The sequence below is a fragment of the Plasmodium brasilianum genome, chromosome 7, assembly GCF_023973825.1.
Source record: "Plasmodium brasilianum strain Bolivian I chromosome 7, whole genome shotgun sequence".
NCBI lineage: Eukaryota > Apicomplexa > Aconoidasida > Haemosporida > Plasmodiidae > Plasmodium > Plasmodium brasilianum.
In genome coordinates, this window is record NC_090120.1 from 456,983 (window position 1) to 470,230 (window position 13,248).

The following is a 13,248-nucleotide window of genomic DNA, read 5'->3' on the forward strand; positions in this document are numbered from 1 at the left end:
CCACTTAAAAAAAAAGAAAAAAAAGAAATGAACACTTAAATGAATAAATAAATGAATAGTAAAATAAATGAATGAATAAATATAAGAGTAAATAAATTAACATTAAAGAGTCATCCTTGCACAATTTTCTGGAACGAATATAGTAACACATAAAGAGATACTCCTTAATAAAGTCTAAGTTTTGTGCACAAAGTAAATATCTACGCACAGTGCTGTTCAAAATTTTATTTTCTATATCTGTTCGTTTATTAAAAAGAAAACTGATCATGCACTTGTTTTACTAAGTAATAAAAAAAAAAAAACATAGTACCTAAAATTAAGTTACGTGTTATGTTGGTAAATCGGTATATATTATAAATGGATAGTTCACATACATTCAGGTCTTCTCCATATATTTTCATCCCAATTTAATGGTGTTTTTCTGCGTGTATCCTTACTTTTCATAAAAGGACATAAATAATAAAAAGTTTTTTGTATTATATTAATTTTGTAATGAGCCGATTTATGTGTTTAACAAAGAGCACTGATAATAACAATAATACGGAAACGTGAGAGGCTCATAAACCCTCGTAAGTATGACAGTTATAAAACAAAACAAAACAAAATTAGTAAAAATAACAATATTTAATATATTACACCTCCCCTTTTTAGAAGTTCACGTTATTTGTATCTTTTTCATATTAATGATGTATAGACGTATTAAATTATTCGTTGGCATTATAGATTTTGAATTTATTAAAAAGTTCAGTTACATAATTATTTCCTATTTATTATAAGCATAAATGGACGTACTGTTAATATAATATAGAAATAAGTCAAAAAGATGGGCTTACGTAAACAAAAAAAGGGGGAATTTTATATTATTTAAATCATATTTTTCGCTAAAAAAAATATATATTACTGGTATGCACATAATGAATTACAATTATTTTTACAAGTATAATATGAATCATCATTTAATGTTTTATAAAAAAAACATAAAAAAATATTCGCTCCCCTTTGTTTGCTGCGGTAATACATTTTAACAACAAAATTTAGACAATGCTCTTTAAAAGATTAAATACGTATATTTATTTATCTTATGATACCTCCTAAGTGACTCATAGAAATAATTAATTGATGAACAAATGCCCTACTCTCCTGAGTCTACTATTACAGCGATATGCAATAGGACTCACGTTTTCGAAAAGGACATCATAATATATACACGTAAACATGTACATATATAAACATTCAAATAGTTAAACATTGTGCCTTTACTCCAATTCTAAAATTACAGCTAAATAATATAGATACTTTCAAAATTTAGAATATAACATTTTTAAGATTATGTAATATGTATTTCTTTATTTTCCAACACAACCCCATATATATATAGAGAAACATTTTTATTATATTGTTTTATACCACGAAACAATGGAAACTTTCTAACTCAGAAAATACATACATTATAAAGTAAAGTACATAGCAACCTCATACATAATGATGAAAACTCTAATCTCTATACATGTCTTGATAATGAAAAATAAAAAAAAAAACTCCTTTGTAATTTTGAAATATATTCAAAATAAAAAGAAGCAAATTCTTATATTACACAAAAAAAAAAAAAAAAAAAAAAATCATATTTTATATCTGACCATTGGAATGTGTAACAAATGTAAGATGTTTGCATAATGCAGCGACAACAAAATATATATCTATTTTTTTTTATTTTTATTTTATAATTTTAAAAATAATTTTTATGACATTTTTGCCTATAATGGCGTACATTCCACTAAAGTCACAAAATTTAAGTTTCAGACTAATAAAAAGATTTTAAATACTTTAAAATTTGTTTAAAACAAAAAAAAAAAAAAAATTTACAAAACAAGAAATCTAATTTTGTAAATATTATACCTCACAAACAGTCTTTTTTTCATTATTTTTTGTTTTTTAAATTTACTCTTTCTATTTATAACTGGAAAAATATTCACAATTTGCAAAACTGCAATTATGGTAAACTTTTCCCATGAATAAAATTTTATCTTATAACAATCATTATTTATACGTGATACAATAAAAAAAAAATTTTTTTTTTTTTTTTTAATTTTATATATATAAACGAACACAAATAAATGCATAAATATATACGAATGCAGTACATACAAGTATTCAAAATTACATATATTTAACATCAAAAACACATTCTTAAAATATCTGAACGTTGAATAATCTTAATTTATAAGCTTGCACCTGAAAAATGCCTTATTAACTTGAAAAACAAAATTATTAAAATTACTATTTCAGATGTAAATATATGTATCAAAGGATTACTTTTAAAAATTTCTTTTGCTTAATCTTTTTTTAAATATTCTTAATCATTTAAATATGTAAACTTAATTGCACATATATGCTAATAATTCATACACGTTATGTATATCTCATATTAATTAAAAAAACTTATCCACTGAGCAATATTATTATTAAAATTTAATTCTGAACTTTTACGTAAAAGTCTTGTGAGTTAATGAAGTGCATTGAATAATATTTATTTCAATATTTTTGATATAAACTTTACAATTTTATATATGTGCATATGTACATTTATATACTATTTTGATGTAAACGTAAATATGCATATATATATACATATACGTTATGCAAATTAAGTTTCCTGGAAAACGTTAATTAAAGGCGTAGCCCTTAAGAGAAAATGAAAACAAATTATTGATTTCCCTTTTTTTTAAGTATTTTATATTACATTTGTAAATGCATATTTCCCATATCGCGCAAAGCTTTGAAGAGGCAGTAAAGTCAAAAGTTATTGCTATAACGACGGCTTATTTTAATCGTGCTCTTTTTCTTTTTTCTTTTTTTCATCCTTGCCATACATCATAATAATGTTTTTTAACAATAACAATAATAGTAACAATGAAGAGAAGAATAACTTGTTCAGCAAAAGCAATACAATGAATAACAATGGACTATCAGCAAATACGTCGAACATGTGGAACATGTCAAGTAACAGTTTAAGTAATACCAATTTTTTTGGGAATAATTTAAATAACGAAAATAATTTGAATAAAAACAAAAGTATATTTAATAGCAATATGAATAATCAAACAGATTTAATGAAAAATAATAGTTTTTTTGGTAGTAGCAGCAGTAGTGGTAACAATATGAACAATCAGAACGATTTAAACAAAAATAACAATAGCCTTTTTAATAATAGCAACTTAAATAATCAAACCGGTTTAATGAAAAACAATAGTTTCTTTGGTACTAACATGAATAATCAGAATAATATGAACAAAAACAATAATAGCATATTTGGAAATAGTCTCAATGTTCAAAATAATAAAGGTAATTCAATTTTTAGTAACTCACCAAATGATATAAATAAAAATAATAGTATATTTGGTAATCTTTCTTCAAACGTCGGTGGGAATACTTCATCAAATTCTTTTAATGAGAATTTATTTAGTGCATCAAAAAAAGATATATATCCAGGTTTCACAAGGAATTTGGTCGGAAACACGACAAATAATAATAATTCTAATATCTTTAAACAGAGTACATTAGGAAGTTCAATTGCGTTAGGTAGTCAATTAAATGAAGACAGGAACACCGAATCTTGTGGACTTTTTTCAAAGGAACAATTAGAAGCAGCAAAACAAATTTTCGCAAATTCTTCTAGCTCAAATGCACTCTCAAGTTTTAATAATAACAAAATGAATAACAACAATAGTAATAAATTAACATTTAGTGGAGGGTTTTCATCAAGTTCTAATGCATTTGCAAAAAATAATTTAAATCCATTTCAAAGCATGGCTTTACAAGCAACATCACAAAATGACAAATCCTCAACATCATCGTCACTGTTAAAAGATAATACAACCAATTCATTTTTCGCAAGTGCTAATACTAACAAAAATACTGATGGAAAACCGAATACCTTTGGAATTTCTAGCATGAATAATCAAAATTCAACAAATAAATTAAATAGTTTTTATAATTTTAGTCAAACTATTAAATCATTTAATCCAAATGAAAACAGTTTATTTTCAACACAAAACAATGAGAATTCGAGCACATTCAATATTAATAATAATAATAATAGCAGCACCTCTAAACCCATAATATCCAATTTTAACTCCTTCAGTTCGTTTGTAAAAACAAATACGAATGATTTGTTTAGTTCTAATAATAACATCAACAGCTCGCCCTTTTTACCATCATTTAATAAAACCGCAAGTAGTAGTGAGAGCCTTTTTAGTGCAAATTCGTTCAAAATTTCAAATGAAGTTAAAACTAATGAAAATCCATTCCTTTTTAGTAATAATAATAATTGTAACAGCAATAATGATAGAACCAGTAATAATAATAATATTAACAACAATAGTAGCAGCAGCCTAAGTGGTAATAATCTGAAAAATGAAGGATTTTCCAAGAACTTTTCACTGTTTTCTGATAATATGCAACATAAAAATATTTCATCGGATAATGATAATAAGAACAATGAATTGGGTAAAATATTCGAAAATAAGACAGACAAATCAGAAGCTACTAATAATACCGTTGAAGAAGAAAAAGTCAAAAAGGAAAATACTACAGAGGAAAATAATGCGGAAAAAGAAGCTCCACAGACAGAAAAATCGAATTCTGAGAAAGTTGATAAAACGGAAATAGACGAGATTAAAGCTGAAGCAATAAAAGAAAAGGAACAAGGTGAAGGGGAAAATGCGAATGCTGTAATAGGAAAGCAAGAAATAGAATTAGCAAAAGAATCTAAAGAAAAATTAGCTGATAGTAAAACCTCTTCTAATGTAAAGGAATTTGTTAAAGTTGTTGAAAATGATAATATGCAAAATGATCTGGTGAAACAAGCTGAAAATACAAGTAAAAATGAAAAAACTAATAGTGAAAAGGGAGATGATAATAATAATAGTAATAATGACAAAAATAGTTACACTGATAATAATAACAATGCTGATAATGATAATAATAATAATAATAATAACAGTAACAGCCTCTATGGAAGTAACTCTCTTTTGGGTTCTTCCATTTTAAAATATAGCACAAACAATAATAACAGTATAATAGAAAACTTTGGGACAACCAGTGCTTCCGACAAAAATAAGGAGAAAAACGACAGCGCCACACCTAATTTACTTTTAGAATATGACGAAAAAAAGAAAAATGAAGAAAAAGATAAATCAGATGCAAATAATGAACAACAGGTATTATCTAATTCAGGAAAGAGTGATCTAGTGACAAAACAAAAAGAGGAGTTTTCATTTATTTTAAAGGAAACGCCCATTAATGAAAAATCAATATCAACAGATTCCATTTTTAAAGAAAAACTTAATGAAAATAATAAATTAATTGAAATTGATGAAAAAAAAGACGAGGAGAAAAAGGAAAAATCTTTAAGTGAAGATCAGAAAGGGAAAGAAACCACCATCGCACAGAACACATCCTTAATTAATTTTGATATTTCAGAAGGATTTTTAAAGAACGAATCGAAGGGAATTATGGAAAAGGAGCAGAAAGAGAAGGGTAAAGAGGAGAGAGAAAAAGATGCGGAAGAAACGAAACCGGAGGAAAATAATGCGCAAGAAGGCAATTCTGGAGTTGTAGAGGTAGCTGAAAAAACTAATGCATTAAAAACAGAGGAAAAGAAAAAATTTTGGATGTTTTCATTTTCGAAGAAAAAGGAACCTAAAGATCAAAGTGAACAAAATGAACAAAATGAACAAAATGAACAAAATGAACAAAATGAACAAAATGAACATAATGAACAGAATGAACCAAGTGAGCTTAACGAGCAAAACAGAACGTATGAACCAATTGACAGTCTTAGCAACACCTTACTCACGACAACTTTCAACTTAGGCACAAAAAATAATTTTTTCGATAACATAAAAAAGGAAGATGAAAAAAAAAATGAAGACGATAATATAATGAAAAGTGTAAATTTTTCCGATATTTCTCCATTTGGTAAAACCTTTCAAGGAAATTTTAATAAAAATAATTTATTTTCCCAAGCAGAAGAGAAGAGTAACTTCCTACTTTCTTCCAACAGTACTTCAAACTTTTTCAACATGTCATTGAGCAGTATTAAAAATGAACCTCAAAAGGTGACCCAAAATAATAACTTTGAGGAAGATCAAGATGTAAATAATGTAAGAAATATGATAAATTTTATTTCTTTAGAAAACAGAAAAAAAAATGTATATATTAGTAACAAACAGGAGAATGATGAACACAATAAAACAAAGCAAGACATCTCACTAAGTGCAGATATAGATATGAACATAAATCATATAGATAATATAAATAACTTAAGTAACTTAAATAACATAAATGACATAAATAATATAGATAACTTAAATAACATAAATAATATAGATAACTTAAATAATATATATAAAAATAATGATGTAACTGTAGAGCATCATCCACAAGAACTTCAGTTTAATTTCCAGTTGAAAGAAACCAAGGGAACACTTCGAAATAATGATAATACAAAAGATATGAATTTTCAAGATTTTCAATTTATGCCTAATCAGAATATGCAACTTCAAATGGAACAACAAAAACAGCTAGAAAGAGAAAGAAGAATGGTTGAAAAAAACATAAAACAAAATGAAACATATTTTAAAAAAAGTCTAGATGAAGAATTGATTATTGACGTTATTAATAATTTATCTTCTTTTGTTAAAAATAAAATTAATTTTATGAATTATTGTTCTAATGAAATATTAGATATATACAATAAAGTAGCTCATTATGAAAAAATGTATTCTTTAATATCAGAGGATCAAATAAAAATTGAGAAAAAACAAGAGGCATTAGAAAAAAGATTAAGACTTATACAAAGTGAACAATCAGATATGCTATCCTTACTTAATGAATTAGATAATGAGAATTCCTTAAGCTTTTTAAAAATTCTAAATGAAAAAAATCTAAGTAAAGATGACACTGTAAATAGTAAAAATCTTTACTTAGATATTGATAATTTTGAAAAACTAGTTGATAAAATGTGCAACTTGGAGGATTTATTGGACACTCTACACAATATTGGCAAGGATGATTTAGTAAATGACCTTGTTAATAAATGTTATGCCAATGAGATAAATTGTGATATGATCGAAAAACAACTAAATAATTCTTCTAATGAACTAAGAAATATGAAATAGATATCTCTGGGGTGGGGGAAAAAAAAAAAATAAATAATAAATTAGGAAAATGCAATTTTGTTTACACGAAAACGTTTTTTCTCCTGAACTTAGGGATTTACGTTAAATGAATACATAAACGTCATTGCAATTACGTATGCACATGTACATACTTTTGTTACCATTCATTGAGCAGCAGAATTCACATAAAGTACAACATTTTGCCAATAATGCTGTTTTGTTTTGTTTAGTTTTGTTTTTTCGGTTTTGTCGTCCCCTTTTTTTTTTTTTTTTTTGCATTATATATTAAACAGTTGTTAAGAAATAATTTTCCCCCATTTTCATGTGTACAATTTAAAATAAAATTAGATAAAATAGAACAAACCTTAAAATAACTGTCAATTTATACAATAAGGGTTAACTAAAAGTTCACTACAAAAAATCAGTTCAGCTTAAACATTAAAATGATGGTAATACATGGAATATATACATTACATGGCCCTAAGAATGATATGTCTTGTGTTGTTCTGTATTATTCATATTCCTAGCTGCTTAAAAATATTTTAAAAAAAAGTATATATATATATATATATGTATATGTACACGTATGCCACAACACTTTTAATGTACACTGTTTCTATGTAGTAAGAAAAAATAAAAATTTATTAATTTGTAAATTTTTTACAATTTTTTTTTTTTTTTTGTCTTCACTAAAATAAATGTTAAACAAAAATTCAGTATATTGATTATTTTTCTTTTGTTTCCTTTCACAAATGTTGATATTAATACATTGGATTTCCAGTAATGAAAAACATTGAAGAGTAAATCTACCTCAATCTAAGAGACTAAAAAAAATTAAAAACAAATTAAGAAAAGATTTATAAGTGATATAAAAAAGGATTTAATCCACGTTAAAGAAATAGCATAATTACAATTTTTTTTTTTTTTTTTTTTGATTCTTTTTCTTTTTTCACTTATTTTTTTTTGCTAAATCTTTTTTTTTTTTTTTTTTTTTTGCCATTATTATGTGTGCATGTATAAATTTACAAAATCCGTAAACAAATTAAAAGGAAAATTTTTCGTTATATAAATACATAAGATAGTTAAATGTATTGTAAATGTGAAATATATAAAATTTCCTAACCCTTCCCATACTTTTAAAAATTGATAAATGTCTTTGGAATTTGCACAGTTTTTTGCTTTTCACTTTAATTGATTATAATAGGAAATTCTTTTTTTTCTTTTTTTTTTTTTGGCGAAGAACTTTTTCCTTTAGTATTATTTATAAAAAAATGTTAACATTTGTTTTTTTAGGGCAAAACACCAGGTTGCAATTCGTATAAAATTTGTTTTTAACTATATATATATTTACATATATATACATATGTACACATGTATACATTTATACATGTATATACATACATTTACAAATATACATATATGCTAACATATACATATACGCATCACTAAAAGAAAATATTTTAAACTATTTTTAAAAAAATTTATGTCAACAAAATGAAAAATGTTGAGAAAGATGTAAACCATATCAAAGAATTTATTCAAACGTTTTATTTTGCGAAAAATGTGGAAATAGTAATTGATGAATCCTCTCTGAAAAAACTAAATAAGACACTAAAGGAAAATAACACAACTTCGATAAATTTATATTCCTGTTATGCTATATGGCTATGTATGAATGAAATATACCCATCATGGTTTGATATATCAATTCACCCTGCTCAATTTGACTCAGAGTTCGTAAGTATTTATTTATGAAAATATACGCACTTGTTAAAAAAATAAGAATATCAAATTAGACTAAATATTAACATCATGCATTATAATGCTCTTTAAGATATTGAAAATAAAGGAGATAATAAACTAATGTTAAATTTTATGGTGAATGAATTATGTATACTTTAACAGTTACTTACCTGTATTTATTTTATAATTATTTGCCATCTTGTTTTATTCCCATTTATTTTTTTTTATTTCTTATTTTTAAGGACGCTTACGAGTGCTTACTCAAATATTTAAATGAATATCACGAAAATAAATTTGAAAGGATGATAAAAAAGATCATCGAAAATTTAATGGGATTGACAGTAAATGAGGTGAGAATTACAACATATGTTTAAGTATATACATATTATATGTACACAGATTTATACACATGCACTTATGGAAACATATATGTATGCAATGAATATATTAATTAGAACAAATAGACACATGATGCAAAAACAGATGAATATATACTTTTTCTTTTTTTTTTTTTTTTTGCAAACACATTTAACACAGCTCTTTAATAAATTAATCATGTTTCTTTTTAAAGTTTATTGACATATACAGCTTAGTTATATTGGCTGCTCTAGTTTCAGATGAGAAGCAAAGGCATGTAAATAATATTTTATCCCTTAATCATGAAACACAAAAATATATACATAATATTGTAGAAATTTTAGATAAAGAGGTAATTTTTTCCATCTACTCTCCCCTTATTTTATTTATATATATATATATATATATATGTATATATATATTTTTTTTTTTTTTTCTTAGTAATATGACACCTAATATTTTTATTTTTCCTTATGCTTATTTTATAGGAAAATGTAAATAAAGAAACTAAGTTAGCAACAGATGATCCTACTAATGGTAAAAAAAAAAAAAAATTTTATATTATGTTATAACGTTTTAAAAAATTAATACATAATTAGTAAATACATCGTTGAGGAGTATTTCATAAAAAACGTTTTTCCTTTTTAATATATGATTCATTGTTATAAGAAAAATTTTTACGGGAATTGTGTATACACTAAGTATATGTACCGTTCTAGTGTGTAGAAACAATGATAGAATATGTCTACATGCATATATGTACATACTTAAGCACATAGTGATACGGTAGTAATAAGTTATATACTTCCTTTTTTTTTAAATAACAAAATATCGGACTGAATTTCTCCTGGTTCTACCTGACCTACAGACGCCGAAGTAACATAATTAAAAAAATTTATAATTTTCGAAATAAAATATTATATATAGTATATGTTACATATTATATGTTACATATTATATGTTACTTATTATATGTTACTCATTATATGTTAAATGTTATGTATGATATAAGCATACTAATTAACGCACACATTTATCGCCCCATGTTGGCAGAGTTTTAACGAGTCCATGAAAAATGAAATAAAACAGTTGAAAGAAAAGGTTAAATATCTTGAGATGGAAAATGAAAACTTGAACAGCTCACTAACTGAACAAAATAAAATAATTGAAGAGAAAAATGAAAAAATGAACAATTTGCAAAAACAAATTAATACAGCTATCGAAAAAACGAAAAATCAATATATTGCACAAATAGAAGAACAAGAAAAAAAAATTCACGAGTTACAAAATATTATAGAAAAACAGAATAAAGATAAGAGTTATACAGAAAACAATTTGAAAAATAAAATAAAAGAATTAGAAGATGAGCAGAACATACTGAAGCAAGAAAATTCGAATATAGAAAATTTGCAGAATAAAATAAATATGTATAAAGAAAAATTAGATAGTTTGATGACTGTACAAAATATAAATAAGGAATTAGAAGATAAGCTTAAAGTAATCTGCTTTTTTTTTTTTTTTTTTTTTTTAATTCTAAATCATTTATTTACATAAACATATATATTAATAGATACATTTGTCTTATGTGTATCAATATTTAAATTTTTTCAAAAAGTAATTATAAATTTTATTAACACATGTTAATATTCCTTATAGAACAATACACAAAAAATGGTTGATATGGAAAATGAAATAGAAAAATTAAAGCAAGAGTCAAATAATATAAAAATATATAAGGATAAATGTGCAGGTAAGTTTTTTTTTTTTTTTTTTTTAATCTTCTCTCTCTCCTTTTTAGTTATCTTCTTATTTTCATTTTTATATATAAATTAATCAAATATATATTTTTATTTGCAATTTTAGATTTAGATTCAACTCTAGTAAATACAAAGAAAGAAAATCAAAAGTTGATGCAAGATGTTGAAGAAAAAAATAAAACCATACAAAAATTGAAAAATGACTTGTAATTTGGAAAAAAAAAAAAAAAAAAAAAGCATAAAATTAAATAAATTAAGATAAAGGGAAATAAAAGAAAAAATACAAAACATTATCCTAATGAAATTATATACCCATTATTATTTTTTACTTTTTTTTATTTACCCAGAGAAGCGAAAAACCAATCCTATGACATGTTGAAAAAAGAACAAAATTTTGATAAAATTAACATGTAAAAATATACTCATTCGTATTTACACATATGAATGTATTTGTACATATATTATTTTATACTCCAGTTACAATGTACTTTTTTTTTTACCAAGTACTAATTTATTAACTTTTTATTTTTTAATTCTGTCTTTAGAGGGTTAAGTAACGTCGATCAAACGGAAGAATTAATAAGACTTAAAAAAGAGAATGAAAATTTAAAAAAGCAAGTAGGATCAAATTCAAATCAGGAAATAGACAAAGTGAAAGAGGTAAAATATTAGAATTTTTTATTATGTACATATTCATCAACATATTATATATGTCGCATAAAATTAACTAATTGTTTTTTTTTTTTGGTTCAGCTTGAAAGTGAAATTGATGACTTAAAAAGAGTAAATAAAAAGCTAGAAGATAAAATATCAGAAAACATGGATAGAGGGAATACAAATAATGAAGTACTGCTAAAGGAAAAATATGAGGTAAAAAATTGCAAAAGTAATAATTCCCTTCTTGAATTAAAGAATATTTACATTTTATTTTGTACCTTTTTAGAAATCTTTAAAAGAAATAGAAAATAAAAGAAAAGAAATGGATAACAAACAAAAAGAAATAGAAGCAAATCGAAAAGAAATAGATGCAAAACAAAAAGAAATAGAAGAAAATAGAAAAGAAATAGAAGAAAAACGAGAAAAAATTAAAGAATTGGCCGAGGTTATCCATTTATATATATGCTTATTTGCCTACCTAATTATTTATCTATTTGTTTATTTATCTACATATGTCATATGTATATACGAACGTTTATGATTTCTCTCAAAGGGGTGGTACTTAATCCATAGATATAATACCATCTAATTTCATTTTACATTATTTCTTTTATTTTAAGGCAAACAAAAACATGAAGACTCAGATGTGTAGTATACAAGGAAATGCCGATGCTGCTATAAATGTATTTTTTATTTAGTTTTTTTCCCTTCTTTCTGTGATTCTTTCTTTTTTTCTTTTTTCACATCTTTTACACCGCATTATCAAAAAATTTTATTTTTTGTTTTTCAATTCAAAACAGGAAAAAATCATCAAGCTTGAAGCCGAATTACTTATGGAGAAGAAAAATTGCGGGCATATTGAAGATACAACAAAAAATAAATTAAGCAAGGAATTTAATTCTGTAGAAAAGATAAATAAAATGCAAAAATAAAGAATAAGTCTTCGCGTTATAATTATTGAAAATATTTAGAACATTACTTCCTTTTTCTTTTTTGTATTGTTTTGCCTTATACTTCATTGCATAATTGTTACAACAAATAATTTATTTTATTTTCATTAAAAGTTCATTCTATTTAATTTTACGTTTAATTAGGCATTACAAATTTTTAAGGAACAACTACAAATTAGGGAAAAGGAAACTGAATATTACAGAGATGCACTGTATTACTATTAGAAAATAAAAAAATATATTTATATAAATTTGTTAAAAGAATCTTAAATGCATTCTTTTCTTTTCTTTTTTGTCTTTTCATTTCTTTTTCAGGAAGACACAAATAGATATTTATAAAGACGAACAAAAACTATTAAGCGATATTATTCATAGCTTAGGTTTGAAATATAAACAACTGCAAACTTATAATCTTTCCTTAAGGAACGAAATTACAGGAATAAAATTAAGGTATGCTTTAATTTTTAGCCTTCTTATTAAAATTGTGTATACGTAAAAATTCTAAAAAATATTCCTTTTTTAATTTTCATTAATATTACACTGTTTCATTGTTTTCTTTTTATTTTTAGAGCCCAGACATGTGCAGAACCAGGAAAAAAATAA

At 24.2% G+C, this 13,248-nt stretch overlaps 2 protein-coding genes across 2 annotated transcripts; both read left to right on the top strand.

Moving 5' to 3' along the window:
- Positions 1-2,879: 2,879 nt before the first annotated feature.
- On the top strand, positions 2,880-7,181 carry MKS88_001824 (nucleoporin NUP138; the record flags this gene model as incomplete). Its single annotated transcript, XM_067214786.1, has 1 exon — positions 2,880-7,181. One exon carries the CDS (start codon positions 2,880-2,882, stop codon positions 7,179-7,181), a length of 4,302 nt encoding a protein of 1,433 aa, XP_067074129.1.
- Positions 7,182-8,675: 1,494 nt separating this feature from the next.
- MKS88_001825 (uncharacterized protein) lies at positions 8,676-13,248 on the top strand (the record flags this gene model as incomplete). Its single annotated transcript, XM_067214787.1, has 18 exons — positions 8,676-8,922; positions 9,016-9,059; positions 9,167-9,274; positions 9,496-9,633; positions 9,770-9,818; positions 10,150-10,157; positions 10,335-10,778; positions 10,938-11,031; positions 11,145-11,244; positions 11,386-11,448; positions 11,584-11,698; positions 11,792-11,908; positions 11,982-12,140; positions 12,316-12,378; positions 12,496-12,597; positions 12,790-12,857; positions 12,961-13,095; positions 13,215-13,248. The coding sequence occupies 18 exons, from the start codon at positions 8,676-8,678 to the stop codon at positions 13,246-13,248; spliced, it is 2,088 nt and encodes a 695-aa protein (XP_067074130.1).